A 19,302-nucleotide genomic window follows, 5' to 3' on the forward strand; every position below is an offset into this window, starting at 1 on the left:
TTGGCATTTCATTTGTCGCGATAACAATATATGCATACAATTACTTCTTTTTTTTTTACATTTTGGTAAGTTTTAGTTTTATTAATTTGGAAAATTTGGACCGGCGGCACACATAGCTATTTTGGTGTACACCATGAATTTGTTTTGCCTACAGTTTGCAATTAAAATGACACCATTTCATGTTTTAGTAATCAATTTTTTTCTATCTTTTTGTGGTTGTAAACTATTAATGATCCTTTTCCTTTTATAAATTAAAGAATGACACTTTTGTTTGTCATGTTTAATTTTTGAGTACACTTAATAAAGGTTAATTTTGTTTGTCATGTTCTTTTAATTTTGTGTAATCTTACTCTATTTTATTTCTTTGTGTTCATATGTTTATTCATGTTATTACTATATTATACATCAACGTAACCCCGGCCAACGGCCGGGTATTAAACTAGTTTCATATGGTTTGTAAAAGGGTACAAAAATTGGTCCATGCTTTCAGTAACTACCCTGCACATGCTTGTGTTTTATAATTATTATGAATATGAATTTCATCCCTGTCGTGATGGTCGTTATGGAGACTTCTAAACTATTTTACATGCTAGACATGAGTTGGCATTTGTGCACTTTTTACTCATGAAGTAAAAGAAGAAGAACCCAATTCTTTGAAAATCGATTATCAATGTGTGAAGACATAAATATATGAATAATAACAGTGCCATAAAGCGAGCAAAAAAGGAACGAAAAATACATATGATTTGTGTAGTCTGTCCTACTTGTGTGACCGCTTACACTAGAGTTTTTCTTATTGATCATGAATTAGATTTTATAATTACAGTAAGTCAAAAATTATAAGATCTGACATGTATCTAAAGTTATACATAATCGATTGTGGACCATAATTCTAACTTATGTTTGTGGACCGATTGCGAACACTTGGTACACGAGTATAGTTAAAAATCGATCTCAACAACAATACATTTCACATTTAAGGGTACAACAGTATAGAAAAGAAAGGACAAAAAAACTGAAGGACCATACCTCTTGCTCATCGAACACGTATTAGTTATGTATTAATGCTTATTATTTCTGGTCCATTATATCTTCTTGTGACTTTCTGGTCCACTATATCTCCTTGTGACTTAAACTTTCAACATCCTTGCATCGATCTTTGATGGCTCAATTTTGTAACGAGAATTGATCTCGCTGAGTTGCGGTGTCCGGGGGCGGCCTCTTTAAAAATTTAAATTTAGTGTATTTTGTAGGGCAAAATACCGATCACCCCCTTAAAAGTTCGATTAAACCCCAAAGCGTCTCCCAAAAAATAAATCTTGGATCCGCCAAGCACTAGGTTATCTATATATCAGATGATCTATTCTTTTTTTTCCTGTGCTGGGTAACATAATAAACATTGTGTAGTGACAAACCTCACGAACGCACGAGATCATGTATCATGATTCATGTACATAGTAATTGATAACTCGGTTGATGTAATATTATCTTTATTGTTAGTGACGGATCTAACATATATTTTTTACCGCTTATCTTAATAGTTTGGTAACAAGCGAATGAACCAACCAAGAATAAACAAACATGTTATATGAAAACATCGAGTCATTATCTAAACATACTAAACCATTTGAAAGCTAAACCAGTGTACATAGAAAATAGAAATATTTGTTTTTATCTTTTGCAGTTGCTATACTGTGTTTTGGTACTGTACCTATATCGTAATCTACCGACTTGCTACTGACCAAATTGCCATTGCAAGTTACAGAGAAATTCCACTAGCTTTAGATGGATAAACTTGATGAGTAAATGGTTTTTAGTAAAGGTGTTAAATATTTGTACAACACTCGTAAATTATTAAATTCGGTTCCAATTGGAACTGCAATCTCAAGCTACGTTTTCTAGGTTCCGAATTGAATTAGAGGAAAATGAAGTTCTAGAAGAAACTCCAGTACCGAACAAACATGAGATCTTAATAAATCAAGTATAAAATAGTGAAATGTGGAACCGAAGTGAAATACGTATTGACAATATATTCGCATATACCATGGCTGCACATGTAATCAATGCAACTTTTTACGTATCCAAAACTCTAAAAGAGCATATGTATATAAATGATTGCCCAAAATGGCAAGACGCATTAAAGGCCGAGTTAAATTCACTTGAACAGTTCATATCGTTACGGACTTGTAGTATGACCCCTTATGCATATCAACTAATAGGCTATAAATGATTGTTCACGGTAAAAAAAGTAACGAAAAGAATGAGATTATGTTGTATAAGGCACGACTTGTAGCCCAAGAGTTTTCCTAAATCTCAAGAGTTGATTATGGATAAACATATTCATCTTTTTTAAATGCAATGACCCTTAGATTTCTAATTGGCCTTGCGAGAAAATTTTAGAGCAAGACTAATGAATGTCATGTCCGCATAATTGTACATGACACTAGCAAGATACAATTTGAACCCAACATCGAGACACTAGAGTGGAATAAAGCACATATTTCAGTATATTTTCAAGTTGCGAGACTAGAAAAATGAAGAGTCCCAAGCTGTTGGGTGTGTTGATGTCATATATCTATCTAATCAACAAAAAGCACCGTCTTAGATAGGTCAGGCATTCACATATGGTAGCAAATCGATTTCTTGTAGGTCGATAAAGCAATCAACATTACCAAATCATGTCGAACTAGTAACGATATACTATGCCGATCGAGAATGCGTGTTATTGAGATTGATGATCAATCACATTCAATGAACATGCGGTTCAGAACCAATCAAGGACATGACGATTATTTACAAAGACTATTCAACTTACATAGTTCATATTAGAGAAGGCAACGTAAAACCTGACAAAACATTGCACATCTCACAAAAATTCCTATCAACTTTTGACCTACAGAAATTATGGGAAAATTAATCGATGTTCGTGAGATAAAGTCAAACAAATATACATCTGACATGTGCACAAATTCTCTAGCTAGGAGAAGTTTTGAGCAACTCTAACAGAAGATCATACTACATTGAAGTATGTAGTCAATAGTTTATAATAAGCAATGATATGTTGGAGGAACAGTGATACTACAATTGTTTCCATGTGTTGTCACATTTATCTCATTCACACACAATTATGTCTTAGTGAAAGATACGATGAGTAAGTTCTTGAGCATTCTTTTTTGTTGTCACATTTAAAAACGAACTTAACGTGTTGTCATATAATATTTATAGAAACAAAATTAATAACATATTACTAAGATGACGTTAAGTTGAGATGAGTAAAATTAACTAGTAGCTACTAACATATTTATTTTAAATTCTCAAGACTACAAAGAGGATAGCAATTAAAAATTGAAAATATTCAAAACATACATATAGTAGATATAAACTTTTTTGTAAGTTTGTGAAAGAACAAGAAAAGTAGAAAACAAAATAGACAAGGGGCAATCGTTAACGTCGTGGGTAGCTCACATGAGCCGAAGCGGCGCTGATTCCGGCGATTCCTTCATGTCGTTCTTGTCTTCTCCTCCACAGTTTTTTAAACCGGAGAGAGAGACTCTAACCTCACCAATAACCATAAAGAAACTAATATTCTTCTGAATATTATACCACTCATGCAATATAATATATTGCAGTAATTGCTAAAGACAAAAGCTTAGAATAATTCAATTCAAGGCTTATTCACACGCGAATGCCCGATTTCTATCTTTATTTGATTTAAAATCTTTTAATATGCATTTTAACTTTATTATATTCTTATCTTTATATTTCATTTTTCCTTAGTTTCAGTTTTTTTTTAATTGTTAACTTAGAAATCAATTAAATGAAAAAATAGTTAATATGATGGACATATATACAGCTTTTATTTAAAAAACGAAGTTCATTTATAAATTTTACATCTCTCTGTTTTTTTTCCTTCCCAAATTCCTTTTTTTTTTCACCCTTTTCAAATATGTTCAGGATAACCAAATTTAACCAGTTATGTTGAATAAAAGAAGCAAATTGAAAATATTGTAAATTTTTAAATCAAAGTATTTTTGCTTGTTTACTTTTAACAAATGATTTAATAGGTGTCTAAGAATATAAGCTTTAAAGCTTGACTTTTTATTCTTTTAACAGCGAGCTCGATTTGTTTATTATTTTACGTACTTAGTTATTTTATTTATTCTCATATGAATTTATCACTATAATGGGTATATTTGGTAAAAGTAGCTGGTGGCTGATAGCTGAAAGCTGGTAGCTGGTAGCTGGTGGCTGTAAGCTGGTAGCTGTAGCTGGTAGCTAGTAGTTGTAGCTTTTTAGATATATTTGGTGTTTGGTAGAGTAGCTGGAGCTTTTAATAAAATGTACAAAATTACCAAAATAGACATAACTAAAAATTTAGAAAGTTGGTGTATTAAAAAGTTCCTTATTTTGAGAGGTTAAAATAGTCATTTTTCCATAAAAGCTTGTAGCTACTTCTAAACGCTACTACTAGTAGCGTTCAACCAAAAGCTTCAAGCTCCTAACCTAAAAGCTTAAAGCTCCTTCAATCAAACAAGACTTTTTATTAAGTATGAGTTTTTTCTTAAAAACTTAAAGCTAGAAGCTCCTAAAAGCTGCTAAAAGCTCCATGCCAAACATACCCAATATGTTATCTAATTAAAAATATATTATTTATTGATTGTTATCATACTATGTAATTACGTATTGGTAATACAGAAAACAATATATATATATATAGAGTGTGTGTTAGAATTGTGTAAGAAACATTATTATTTTGAAGCAAACATTTTTCCTAAGCAAAACTGCAAAAAAAAAAAAAAAAAAAAAAAAAAAAAAAAAAAACCCTTGAGGATGAGATAAGACTTAGGGACCTTTAGATCATGGGTTCGATTTTCACAAGGAATGTTTTTCCCAGATTTATTGGGTTTCCTCCTAAATTGGCGTATAGGCATTGTTGCCTGGTGGAGTTAGATATGATCGTGTGGTCCTGCTGGTGGCACGATAATTCTCCAGTGGTCAATCTGTTATCCAAATTTGTTATTCAAAAAAAAAAACGTAAAAAAATGCATTTTTTTGGGAAAAATAAAAGATTTTTCTGTGGGTTTTTTTTGTTGGATATATACATATATGTATAGTCGATAATACAAATGTGTATATTTCTAATCTTGAACAATACATATATGTATATACATGTTTAAAATTGAAACATAGAGATTGTATATTATGTTTGAAAATATACATTCACGTATAGATGTGTATAAATAATTGTAGATATATGTATATAAAGGAAGATTATAGTTCTAAATATGTTTTTCTACTGTACATATGTGTAAAGGAAGATTATGGTTCTAAATATCACATATGTTTCATGCTAAACGCGTGGAGAGATAGAAAGAAAACTCATATAAGTTATAAAAACTCCGAAAACCTCATCTCCATCATCCATTTAAAAAAAAATCAAAGGTTGAGATTGATTCTATTACACTTTTTGCTTTTCAAAAAAAAAAAAAAAAAAACAAACTGAAAGTCTGCAAAAGCTGTTACATGTTACACGTGGCAGTCTCTGACTAAAAAGTGTAATACGTGGCAAAAAGAGTTCCATTCAGTGTGTTTCATAGTTTTTGTAACTAACATGGATTTTTTTCTCTATAATTGCCCTACTATACATATATTTATAGTTTAAGAATTGACAATATACATATATGTATATATTAAAAATAAAAAACTCTTTAAACTGTGATTAGAAGTAAAAAATATATTTATTTGTGTGGTTCAGAATGTTTCTTAATTAGCAAGTACTTCTCTTAAGATCTATATATATATATATATATATATATATATATATATAGGGTCAGAATTTAGAGAGAACGGTGAAAAGTGTGAGAACGGTGAGAACAATTTTGGTGGTAACATGTGGCATTAATGTTAAATTATACTAAGTGGTAATATTGTCAAAAAATTCAGTCACGTGAATTGGGTGTTCAAATAAAACGCCATAACAAAAAAAAACTATTTTTTTGAGCTATAATTTACAACAGCTCAAAAAACTTTTTTTTAAGCTAAAAAAAGGCCATAAACTCGCGGCAAGAAAAAGCTATTTTTTTGAGCTATTATTTACAATAGTTAAAAAAAAATCCATTTTTTTAGCCATATAGCTTCCATTAAAACGCCCTAACAAAAAAGCTATTTTTTAAACTATAATTTACAACAACTGAAAAAAACCATTTTTTTAGCCGTAAAGCTCACAGCCAAAAAAAAACTATTTTTTTGAGCTATACTTTACAACAGCTCAAAAAAATGGACAACAGCTCAAAAAAAACTATTTTTTTGAGCTAGCTCATTAAAACGCCATAACAAAAAACAAAAAAGAAAAAACTAAAAACTAAAACAAAAAAGAGCTATTTTTTTGAGCTATAATTTACAACACTAAAAAAAAAAATTTTTTTTAGCCATATAGCTCAAAAAAACGCCAAAAACCATTTTTTAGCCATATAGCTGAAAAAAAACGCCATAAACTCCCAGTTAAAAAAAAGCTATTTTTTGAGCTATAATTTACAACTTCAAAAAAACCATTTTTTGAGCCATATAGCTCAAAAAAACATTTTTTTTGTGTCTAATTGCCTAAATTAATATCTTTTGAGCTCAGAAAAATCATAATTTGTACTGTAAGAAACGCCATAAAACACCTAGTTCAGAAAAACGCCATGAAAAAACTCAGTTGAAAAAGCCATAAAACACTTAGTTCAGAAAAACGCCATGAAAATAACTAGTTAAAACGCCATAAAAACACCTAGTTCAGAAAAACGCCATGAAAATAACTAGTCTAAAACGCCATAAAACACCTAGTTCAGAAAAACGCCATAAAACCCAGTTAATTTTTTTTCAAAAAGTATATCAATAGTATACTCGTTGGAAATAAAAAAAAAAACACTGAGTTTTATGGTGTAATTTTTTTCGAAAAATAATCACGTATAAAAAAGTTATTGTCGTTTAAATATGATGGGGAAAAATGGCTTGTGAATTGATGTCTGTCGTTAGTGACATGCAAAAACCGAAATAAACTAGTATCTAGAGAAAGTCGGATATCGAACCAGAGGAGGATTGTGGAAAGTGTTATTGTGCTAAGTGTTAATTAACTAACGCTAAAAAGTAAAAATCAATTGAGAGTTTCATTGTTTAAGAGAATTGTCTAAGTTAACGAATAAAAACTAAGGTTTAAATCAATAGAAGAGAAAATGGCTCATGTGATGTAGCCGACTCCCAGATGATGAACGATCTGAATGATGATGATGAATTGATGTCTTTTTTTTTTTATAAGTTTTAGTCTTCAGCCGGCCTTCTCATGACTATCATTCGGTCGTATACTCCGGTGAACTTGCAAGAAAGCTCACCTCCTCTGGTATCGGGTTAAGGTCATCACCGTCCAAGTACGGTTTCAATCAGTGACCATTCACCACTTGTCTCCTTTGGTCCTTCGGGTCTTCAATCTCCACGTCCCCGAATTTCCCCACTCGTGTGATAACAAACGGACCAGTCCATTTGCTTCTCAGTTTTCCTAGAAATAACTTAAGACGTGAGTTAAAAAGCCATACCCATTGACCTACCGCAAAAACCAGACGCCTTAATTTCGCGTCATGCACCGCCTTCATCTTGTCTTTATATGCGGCAGCGGTATCATATGCCTCATTGCGTAATTCTTCAAGCTCACTTAGCTTCAACAACCTGTGGGCACCTGCATCAGAATAATCAGTATTGACTTGTTTAACAACCCACCATGCATGATGTGCGATTTCCATGGCCTGACAACCCTTCCCATACACCATACGATAAGGTGTAGTGCCAATAGGAGTTTTATAGGCGGTGCGATATGCCCATAAGACGTCATCCAATTTGGTCGACCAATCCTTACGGTCAGTTCGCACCGTCTTTTGCAAAATTTCTTTTATCTGCCTATTCGACACTTCAACCTGTCCACTCGTTTGTGGATGATATGGTGTAGCAATTCGATGGTCCACGCCATACCGTTTCAGCAGTCTGCCAAAGTTAAAGTTTTTAAAGTGAGACCCCCTTTCACTAATGATTACCCGGGGAGTCCCAAACCTAGCAAAAATGTTTGATTGGACAAACTTGCGAACAACGGCATGGTCGTTCGTCTTAGTGGCAATTGCTTTAATCCACTTTGAAACATAATCGACTGCCACTAAGATGTACAGATTACCATTAGAATTGGGGAATGGTCCCATGAAATCGATTCCCCACACATCAAATATGTCGACAACCAAGATTGGTTGCATCGGCATCTCATCCCTTTTAGATATCCCACCCATCTTTTGGCAATTAACACAATGTTTAGCGAATTCAAAAGCATCTTTAAATAAAGTTGGCCAATAAAGACCACTTTCAAGCACTTTGTGGTCCGTCTTTTGGCCGCTAAAGTGACCACCAAATGCAGATGAGTGAGCGTGCTGTAACACATCCAAAAACTCTGTCTCGGGAACACATCGTCGGATGATTTGATCAGCCCCAATCCTAAACAAATCTGGCTCATCCTAGATATAGTTCTTCACTTGCGTTAGGAATTGTTGCTTCCTCCGCTCGTTCCATGCATCTGGCACCGTACCCGAAACAAGATAATTTGCAAAGTTAGCATACCATGGTCCAGATTTAACAGACATTATAAACTCATCTGGGAACTGTTCATTGATCTCCGGTGTGACATCCTCTATTCCAGCCAGTAGTTGTGACAGGTGGTCAGCGACTACATTCTCACACCCTTTCTTGTCTCTGATTTCTAGATCAAACTCTTGCAATAAAAGGACCCACCGAATCAGCCTCGGTTTGGCATCCTTTTCTCCATTAAATACCTGACTGCACTATGATCAGAGTAAATGATTACTTTGCTTCCAAAAATATAAGATCGGAATTTATCTAAGGCATAGACAACGGTAAGCAACTCTTTCTCCATTGTGGTATAATTCAATTGGGCATCGGAGAGAGTTTTGCTTGCGTAGTAGATAATGACCGGTTTCTTATCTACCCGTTGGCCAAGTACAGCCCAATAGCAAAATCGCTTGCATCACACATGATTTCAAAGGGTTTCGTCCAATCAGGTGATTGCAAGATTGGGGCTTGTACTAGTTGTTCCTTTAGCACATTAAACGCATTTAAACATTTGTCATCGAATTCAAATGGAACATCTTTCAATAATAGGTTACATAAAGGTTTCGTTATGACACTAAAGCCCTTAATAAACCTACGGTAAAATCCGGCGTGTCCTAAAAAGGAACGAACGCCCTTCACATTGGTCGGGGGAGGTAAAGTAGAAATGACTCTCACTTTTGCTCTATCAACTTCTATCCCCTTACTTGACACGACATGTCCTAACACTATACCCTCTTGAACCATAAAATGGCTCTTTTCCCAACTGAGCACTAGATTCGTTTGGACACATCTCTCTAATACCCTAGATAATTCATCTAAATATGTATCAAAGGATGACCCAAAGACCAAAAAATCATCCACAAATATCTCTAGGGCGTCCACGACCATATCCAAGAATATGCTCATCATACACCTTTGAAAGGTAGCCGGGGCATTGCACAACCCAAATGGCGTTCGCCTAAATGCGAATGTGCCACAGGGGCATGTGAAGGTGGTCTTTTCTTGGTCATCGGGGTGGATAGCAATCTGATTGTACCCTGAATAACCATCAAGAAAATAGTAATATTTCTGACCTGATAGTTTTTCGACGATCTGGTCAATAAAGGGCAAAGGAAAGTGATCCTTTGATGTGGCAGCGTTCAACTTTTGGTAGTCAATACATACCCGCCACCGGCCAGGTGGCTATCTGCTCACCATTATCACCCTTGATAATTTGAATGCCTGCTTTCTTCGGCACCGTTTGGGTTGGACTTACCCATGCACTATCTGAAATGGGATATATGATCCCATGGTCCAACCACTTGATTACCTCCTTCTTTACTACTTCTCGCATGTTAGGATTAAGCCTCCTTTGTGTATCCCGTATAGGCTTCGCATCTGCATCAGTAATAATTTTATGCATACAAACAGAAGGAGTTATACCTTTTAAATCAGCGAGAGTCCACCCGATCGCTGCTCGATGGGTCTTCAGCACCTTCAGTAGTGCTTCTTCTTGTTCTTTCTCCAAATTAGCTGCAATAATTATCGGGAGAGTCTGATCCTCTCCTAAGAACGCATACTTTAGATGCGCGGGCAGCTCTTTCAACTCTACCTTTGGTGGGCTGATTAGTGATGGTTTCAACCCTGAAGAAATCTCAGCTGGAAGGCCCTCCACTTGATGGGACCATGGAGGCCTTCTCTCTTGCACCGCTTGTGCCTCCAACTTCTGAACTTCCTCTTCCAAATCACACATGTGATTTTCTTGTACCCTGTCACAAAAAAAACAACACTCGGGCATCTCATCCTCGACATGAGGATCACATCCATCTATAATATCTGCCATGAAACATTCATCACTTTGAAACATGTCAGAAACATTAGAAAACACATTCAATCGGACCTTTCTATTGTCGAATGTCATGTCGACTGTGCCGGTGTGACAATCAATCTGAGCATGTGCAGTGGCTAAGAAAGGTCGCCCAAGATAACATTTGGTTGATTGACTTTATCAGCAGAGACATAGTCAAGCACCAAAAAGTCAACAGGGAAGACGAACTCTTCAACCTTAACTATCACGTCACGAACTATCCCTCGAGGAAGCTTAGGGGTCAAATCTGCCAACACAACAGTTGTGTCGGCACGACGTAGTGGACAAAATCATATTTGTCGTACAATCTTCCCGGAAGGATACTCACGCTAGCTCCGAGATCCAACAACGCCCTACTCATTTTAAAATCGCCAACTTGTATAGAAATTAAAGGCGTCCCGGGATCTCGTAGCTTGGGTGGAAGGACCCCATTCAATACAACACTAATTGTATCAGTGAGATCAACTTTTTTAGGGTCTTTGTGCTACCGTTTTTGAGTGCACAAGTCCTTTAGATACTTAGCATAAGCCGGAACCTGTTTAATAACGTCAATTAAGGGTAAGTTGATTTTTACTTGTTTAAATACCTCTAAAATTTCCTCCGGTTGAGGTCCCCTTTTATTGATTATTTTTGTATTACCCGGATCCTTCAAGGCTTCGGGAAACGGAGGTAGAATCGGTTTGTGACAACCTGAATATTTAAGGTAAGCACTACTTAAACTCCACAACCTTTGGCGTGTGTCTTTACATTTAATTGCTTTTATATCACGATCATACAAGACTTAGTAGGTTAAACTCGTTCTTCGCTAAATGTTATATGTGTATGTTAACTATACGTGAAACCGTTAAACGTGTTATATGTTCTTGACTACTTATGACGCAATGGAGTATTCGTACGTGCGTAGTAGAGTAAGAAACTGTAGTGGGCTTCGTTTAATTACATAATTTGGGCCGGAGACCATGCGCCCCACTTGAAACCTCCCCTCACACTTAACCCGCTTATGCATCCTTTTAATAGCCCAAGAGCTGGCCCAGTTTCCCTTATAATCAGCCCAAGGTTAGCCCCGGTAGTGTTGGGGCTCATATATTCGATTGGGGGGGGGGGTGCATGGCCATAAAAGATATCACACAACTATTACATAAACTAACCCTAGACACTGATTTCCTTCCCCTCGAGTGTGCTACGGCAGCAGAATTGATCGCAGGTCCCTTTCATTTCGCTTGCTCGTGTCTCTATTGCAGTCAGTATGTCATCATGACTTTCGTTAATGTTATACTTGATATTATGTGCCGTCGGATGTTGTGCTTAGACATTAGAGCAGGGACTTTTGTAGGAAGTATGGTTAGATTTGTGAACATACTGATTGTTATAATATTCTTGTGTGAAGATGGTTTTAATTAATGGTGATAGTGTGATGACAATAAATTAGGGCTGCATAGTTAGGAATATATGTGGGCTTTATATCGTTGTGTGTGCATGTAGTCAATGTGGGATCCATAATTAACTGTGATGTAACAGTAGTGGATATCCTAATCAATTATGATGCTAATTAGTTCTAACGGCCCAATAGAATGGAAGGTACATGGTTGGATAAAGCTTGATAACTTTGAATAAGGAAAATGGCGGCCATGTGTGGTAGTCTTGACCTAATCAAACAAAGTGGGTATCCTAATAATATTGTCAATGCTTTGATGTTATGTGATGCCGATAGCTGTTGGGATGACATAATAAACATAGAATTTTAATATAATTGGTAGCAAGCTTTAGTCCATGGGTTAGTTATACATGATAATGAACAATTATTGAAAGTATTATGTTATTTGATTTGATTGATATTAATTTTGATGATAATTGATTGTATGTTAATATTTAGTGGGCCGAATAAGCTGGTAGCCGCCCACTCGATGTGGGCCACCCTCTAATGGGCTGCACATTTCCTTCGGACCCTAAAGGGCCGGGTAATTTACGAACCGCACATTTCATGGTTGCGTCCGGTCGCACAATAGACCGCACACCTGGAACGTAGTCGCACACTTGAATGTTTGACGTACTGACTATTAAGTTGTTACATGTATGTGAACTTGCATGATTACTTGAATGTAAACCAAACTGCTTGATATGCGCCATTGTGAAATACGAACTTGTGACGTGAGTAAACTTATGGCTCGATCACTTGCTGTAACTTGAGTGAGGATATGTGCCTTACTTGTTCGCTACTTGTATAATGTGTACGAAGAATATGTGATTTATGTGTATACAGAACTGACTGTCATTGGTAACCATACTAGGACGTGTTTGATCAACTGTTAAACGAGTAACTAATCTTACCGAGCAAAACAAAGGTGAGTTCACTGCTCTTTTTCCAAGCATGCGTCCCGGGTTGGGACATCTGGTAAACGTTCCGGGGAGGAATGTCGGGTAATGGGTTTGACTGGAATGTTAAACCTGGGTTGTTGGTTAATACACGTCTATATCTATCATTCAAGTCCCTCCTACCGATTGTTGCTTGTAGGGTAACGGGGTATTAGTTAATAGCGCTACTTAGGTTTGGCACCCTCACACCGCACCGGGGAGGTCGGTGATGAACTAATGACCCCCATCTTGACCATTGCTTTGATAGAGGCAATGGGGTTTAGGGCAAATAATCTGGAGCCATCTGCGGTAAGCGTGTGATTAACAACATCAAATCTGTGAAACGTTTTAATCTGGTAACTGGTAACTAAACGCGTTAACAAAACTTTGAACTCACCAGCGTCGTCTGACACACTTGTCTGCATGCTTGCAGGTCTATAGGTTTATATCATTGGGACTTACTGTCTGGGATGCTGGAGTGGTCATGGGTCGAGATTCATGGAATCGCAATACAAGCCCAATGGTTTATGTACACATGGTTTATAAAACACTTAACAAATGAGTTATGCTTCTGCTGTATACAATGAATGATATGTAACATTTTGTAATACTTTATGTTAATGAATGAAAGCTTTATTTAAATATATGTATGAGTTCAATGTGATTGGTGGCTAAGATCCTGGTACGTCACACGCCCACGGTGTTTCCGCAAGGGGTATTTTGGGGGTGAGACAGTTGGTATCAGAGCCACTGGTTATAGTGAACTTGGTTTTAAAAACGTTTTTATAAAACCAAACTATAACCGAACAGTTTCGAATACGTGAATACGACCATGACACTCAGCTCCAGATTGCAAGGTTCGTCTCTCGTTTACTCATTGTACTGCATAACTAGTGAACACTTACATATGATATTGCATGTGATTGCACGTTTAGCACAACAGTATGGATTCATGTGTTACTTGCATGTGTTAAGTGGTTGATAGTGTGGTGTTACCTTAGACATTCGTGACTCATGTTTTGAGATGCTCTATGTTTGCTATTCGAGTCTGAGGTACCATTTGACATGAGTTAGGAGGAACTGAGATGAGCATGCAAATCGCAATATTATTGTGGGTGCACAGATAATAATAATGTGGGGTGCATGCGAGTCCCAGTGAGGCTTAACAAGTGAAAAAGGGGTTCTGTTCCGTTATTTGATCAATGTGAAACGTAACGAGTCTATAGGGATCATAGGAGTGAATGTCTCCTACCTGAATGTGACCTTTTCACCTCTCTGAATTCTTACTAATCTTGATGCTATCAAGTATTACCTGAACACCCATCTGAACGCCTAGCGAACTGTGTAGAATGTTAGGTGCTTGTACGAACATCCCTGAGTTGGATGTTGCAGCGTCGAACGATTGGTCGATACCTTCTCACTCCTTTCATTGGTTGGAACTCTGTGTATTGACGCCTTAGATTCCGTAAGTGCGATCGTTTCTGCAACACCCTAGCAACGTACTGTGTATTACTCGACCAACTTGCAAGTTTGAGGGGCAAGAGGATGATCGGAGTATCTCACCGACCTCGGTATTAGAACGGCCTTGGTTTCTGGCAACGAACATCAGCAATTTGACTTCAAAAATCCTTAACACTAGACAGCGACTTATGGCGGTTAATTCTTATGAATTAATCGGGACATAAACGATGACCATGGACTATGGTATGGAATGTGTAGCTGCCAACACAATGAGTAACGCCTTAGGACGTGACACGGAAATGTGACAAGATGGACCCAGTTGGTGAAAGATGGTAAGGCTCCAACTCAAGCAATGACGGTAGAGGCAACGTCACGGCAACATCAAGGAACTCGTAATCATAGCCTACAGTATGGAAATGAAGATGACTATGACATGGGCTGGCCGTTGTTAGGATCAAGACGACAACAACCAAGGGAACGACGACAACAACAACACTGGAAATGATGCTCGTGGTAGGGCATTTAGGATTTGCGTGAGCGACGCCAAGAAGAATAGCAACATGCTAGCTAGTATGAGTAGCTAATCGCTTCGTATCTGTTTTGTTTAACCCTGATGCTTCTTGAATCTGAACCTGTGGTGGGATCGGCTGATGGCAAGACAATTGAAACTTCCTATGCTTGTTGGGATGCAAACTCGACCTTGTGGGACAAGTGTTCGAAATTGACCTTTCTTCTACTACCCTTGATGCTTTCAATGTAGTAGTTTGTGTGGATTGGTTATCCAGAGATCGCGAAGATATACCCTGTGAGAAGAAAATTTTGCGTATCCTTCTCCCTAGTGGAGAATTGTTATCTGTTCTAAAGCGTCAGAGTGGTGCAAAGGTTAGCGCCATGTCAGCAATGAAAGTCCAGAAGTATTCACGGAAGGATTACCCCGCTATGTTAGCACTCGTTACTGATATTAAGATTAAGGAAGAGAGGATCGAGGATCCACCAATTGTTCATGATTTCTCCCTGTGTGCTACCTGAAGAACTCTCAGGTTTACCTTCACATCGTCAGGTGGAATATCAGATCGGTATCCTGTCAGAAGCAGCTCTTATTACTAGTACCCCTTATTGTCTCACATCAGGAAGGTTGCAGGAACTGACTAATCTACTTCAGGAACTGTTGGATAGGAGTTTTATCGGACTTAGTTTTTCGCTCTGGGGAGCCCCAGTTATATCCGTGAAGATGAGCCTTTTCGTATATGTACTAACTATTGAGAATTCAGCAAAGTGACAGTCAAGAATCATTCGCCTCGACCATGTATTGACAACATGTTGACTAGTTGCAAGGGTTAAGCTCCTATTCGAGGATTGATGAACGAGCGAACTATTATCTGATGGAAGTCCAAGGGGAGAATGTTCCTAGAACGACATATTGAACGCAATACGGCCATTGCGACTTTGTTCACCATGACCATTGAGTTAATTAGCACGCCAGCAGCATTATAGATCACATGAATCGACCGTGTTCCTTGATGATGTTTTGAATCACCTCCAGGAGAAAGGAACACCATGGGTGGCATATGCATCTTATCGTAGAACTCCTGAGGGAGGAGCAACTCCATACGAAATCTACCTAAGTGTGACTTCAGGATCCGAGAAGTACACTTTCTTGGTCGTGTAAAACAAGAAGTGGGGTTACATGCAGATCTCGCTAAAGATCTATTTCATTAAATATTGATCGACACCAAATAGTGCATCGGGGATAAAACAATTCCTTGGTTTCACTAGATACTATCGCAGATTCATCGAGGGATTTTCGGAAATTGCGCCGCTGTAACCTCTTTAGCACAGCAGGGTGCTGTGTTAGTGGAAGACAAAACAGGAGGACGTCTTTCCAGCTTTTGAATTCCAACTCTGCAATACACTGAGCATAGTCTTTACCCGAGGGTGCGGGTGATTTAGTGGTATATCATGATGGTTCGAATCAGAGTCCCAATTACACATCGATGCAACACGAGAAGGAGATGGCCTACGTGGTGGGTTTACAAGAAGAATTGCACGACTCACAACCTGGGGTGGAAACCATGGTCTTGGATTTAAGTAGGAGGCATTACTTGGACGGTACCAAATGTACTGCTTAGACCGATCACAAGAGCCTCCCGTGTACTCTGACTTTGAAAGAGCTAAATCAGGTAATGGCATCGCTGGATGGGACTTTTGGATGATTATGACTGTGAACTTGAATGTGCACGAGCTTTGCAGCTCACTATCGACTCTAACCTACCGGATCAGACTCGATCTATTCAAACTGGAGAACTGAAGGAAGAAGATTTCAAGTTGAACTCATGCGGGGCATGGAGAAGCAACCTTTGGCGAGTCGGACGATATTCGCTACCTTGCGGAACGAATGTGGATATCACTATGTAGCAACCGTAGGGAGCTTGTATTGAGCAAAGCACACTAGCCTCAATGCTCTAGCAGACTAGGGTTTTGATAGGAGATATTAGGATTTATAAGCCTTGTACTGTTAACCGAGCATGAAGATTGAGCCTTACGTTTTGATGCCCTTGCGGTTCTTTCTAAATATTCCCAATCATCCTCTTCATAATTCGTTCCAAAAGTACCATTGGATATTGAATTTACATCCCTTGCATCTTCATTTGTTAGGCCTTCGTGGAATGTATTCATAAGGTCCCACAGATATATCCCATGACGTGGACAGTTCTTGAGCATCTTTTTGAAACGATTGAACGCTTCGTGAAATAACTCACCGGGCTGTTGTCAAAAACCACAAATATCCTTCCTTGCATTGTTAGTACGCAAATGAGTATAGAAATCATCTAAAAATTGTTGCTTCATTTCACCCCATGTGAAGATCGAAGCTGATGGTAACGAATGATACCATTGCTGCGCTTTGTCTTCAAGTGTGAATTTGAAAAGTACCAATTTCACATCATCAACTGAGAAACCTTGGCTGCTGATTGTGTTGCAACATGCATCATATGCAGCAATGTGCAGATATGGTTCTTCATGTGCGTGACCCTGAAACTTGGGCAGACTGGATATTGATTATGTTCGTACTTCGAATGACCGCCCTCCTTGTAGCTGTGGAATCACAACCGGTGATGGGTTGTTAGCTATAGCAGGTCTGAAGTGGCTCTCTATACCTCAAACTGGACCTCGATTATTTCGTCGTGGAATTCCTTCGGGTAAAATCGCCGGTCGATGTAAGTTTCGTGGCAGCGGTCTTGCCTGACCCTGCATCTGAGGTACCGGTGGTGGTAATGGAATATCCACCACCGGCCTTCTCGGAATAGGCTGCTGATTGATTGGGTCAGGTTGATTATATTGCTGCTGCATCGGTATCGGTTGCACCTGCGGTTGTTGATATGGAACTTGTTGTTGCTGTACAAACGTCTGATAACCCAAATTCACTTGATTAATTCCTTCGAATCCACCTGCCCCAACTGTTTGCCTCTCATAGATACCCGTATTGACCACTTGTCTCTCGTTTTGACCCACGTAGTTATCATATTTCTCATAGCCATCGTCGAAATCCCCTGAATTATTTCCTTGATCATAAATGGTCGATCTATAAAGATTTGGCATTGGCTGACTTTGCTGTGAAATGACTGGTAGGGCGGCTGGCGGAATTGATGTTGCATTAGGTGCTTGAGTTTGACTTGGTAATGGAGTGTCATCAGGAATGATCCTAACCTAAGGAGACGACTGCTGTAAATTATCAGTCTGGGTCGTAGTTGGGTGTTGAAGAGATGTTGCTTGGGTAGAAGTTGGTTGAATGTTATCAAGGTTTGGGAAAAAGGTTGAGAATGATGGTACTGGAGATGTAGAAGTAGGTTGTGGAGACTGTGGTGGTGGTATGGTAGTGTTTGGTGAAGGTTGGGTAGGTGTTGGTGAGAATTGTTGCGGTTGTGAAGTTGCGGGTTGTTTCTCCGGTGTTACTAAGTTCTCCATTGTTTTAGATGTTGGTATAGATGATTGTAGAATCTTGTTCTCACGATGTAGTACTCGCTTTGTATGCTTTACTGTTCTCTCGATCTCTGGGTCGAACACTAATGGTGATGACTTCCCGGAATTTCGAGTATGATGCATACACTTCCTAAATCACCTGCACAAACAAAAACAAGAAAACCTCGCGTAAATCCGAACAAAATAAAAAGACACTATTTTTGGATTTTTGTATATTTAACTAAAACTAGAACTTAACACTAAACACTTTGCGCACGCCTCCCCGGCAACGGCGCCATTTTGATGTCTATCGTTATGGACATGCAAAAACCTATTTAAACTATTAGTATAGAATAAGCAGGGTATCGAACCAAGGGAGGCTTGTGGAAAGTGTCAAAATGTTAAGGGTTGATTATCTATTGCGTAAAAGTAAATCTTGATTGTGGATTTGTGAAATTGCTGAAGTAAACGAATTAAATTGAGGTTTTAATCAATAGGAAGAACAATGGTTCCTCCGGAATTCATATTTCCAGTTAGATTCGATTATGTGTTTTATCATAACACTCACATAGACATAAGTGTTTGACCTAATCAATTGATTGTGATATTCAACGACTAAGTATTCCGATCAATACATAATGGGAGGTTATCAAATGAATATCAATCGCAATTACCATCCCTAATCCCGCCTCAAATATATCCCGATTACTAGAACTCTCGGGAATTGAATAATTAAAGATTAACGATTAAATAAAATGTAATTGTTTACAATCAACCAATCAAATCATAGGTGAAAAGCATTAAATGCTTAGATCACCGAGTTAATAAATCTCAAAAACACATAAAGTCACCTAACATACGAAAATCATCCATCCGGAGGAAACCATGAAGGAATTAGCCGCTCATGCTTATGAATTGATCTTCAATCTTGATGTTGGAAGGCATGATTGATGATGGAATGATGATTAGATGATGTGGAATGGTGGGAAAAACTCAAGAGAAACCCTAAAATTCGTCCCTTTAGTCGTGCCTCCCAGCTGGAATTA

The 19,302-nt window shown here is 37.8% G+C and overlaps 1 protein-coding gene across 1 annotated transcript; it reads right to left on the reverse strand.

The window, feature by feature from the left end:
* Positions 1–8,528: 8,528 nt before the first annotated feature.
* On the reverse strand, positions 8,529–10,540 carry LOC110876727. The gene is made up of 3 exons (XM_022124889.1): positions 9,805–10,540; positions 9,442–9,677; positions 8,529–8,852 (listed from the first exon to the last, which is right to left on the reverse strand). The coding sequence occupies exons 1-3, from the start codon at positions 10,538–10,540 to the stop codon at positions 8,529–8,531; spliced, it is 1,296 nt and encodes a 431-aa protein (XP_021980581.1).
* Between the last annotated feature and the right edge of the window lie 8,762 nt (positions 10,541–19,302).

The sequence above is a fragment of the Helianthus annuus genome, chromosome 9, assembly GCF_002127325.2.
Source record: "Helianthus annuus cultivar XRQ/B chromosome 9, HanXRQr2.0-SUNRISE, whole genome shotgun sequence".
NCBI classification, from domain to species: Eukaryota; Viridiplantae; Streptophyta; class Magnoliopsida; order Asterales; family Asteraceae; genus Helianthus; species Helianthus annuus.

Bases quoted from the DNA above. Each gene is read 5' to 3' on its own strand.
- LOC110876727 (XM_022124889.1), bottom strand. From the start codon at position 10,540: ATGACATTCGACAATAGAAAGGTCCGATTGAATGTGTTTTCTAATGTT. The intron at 9,678-9,804 runs GTATGTATTGAC...ATGGTTATTCAG, and splicing joins AGCCACCTGGCCGGTGGCGG to GGTACAATCAGATTGCTATC. The intron at 8,853-9,441 runs GTATTAGAGAGA...CTCTGATCATAG, and splicing joins ATTTAGATGAATTATCTAGG to TGCAGTCAGGTATTTAATGG.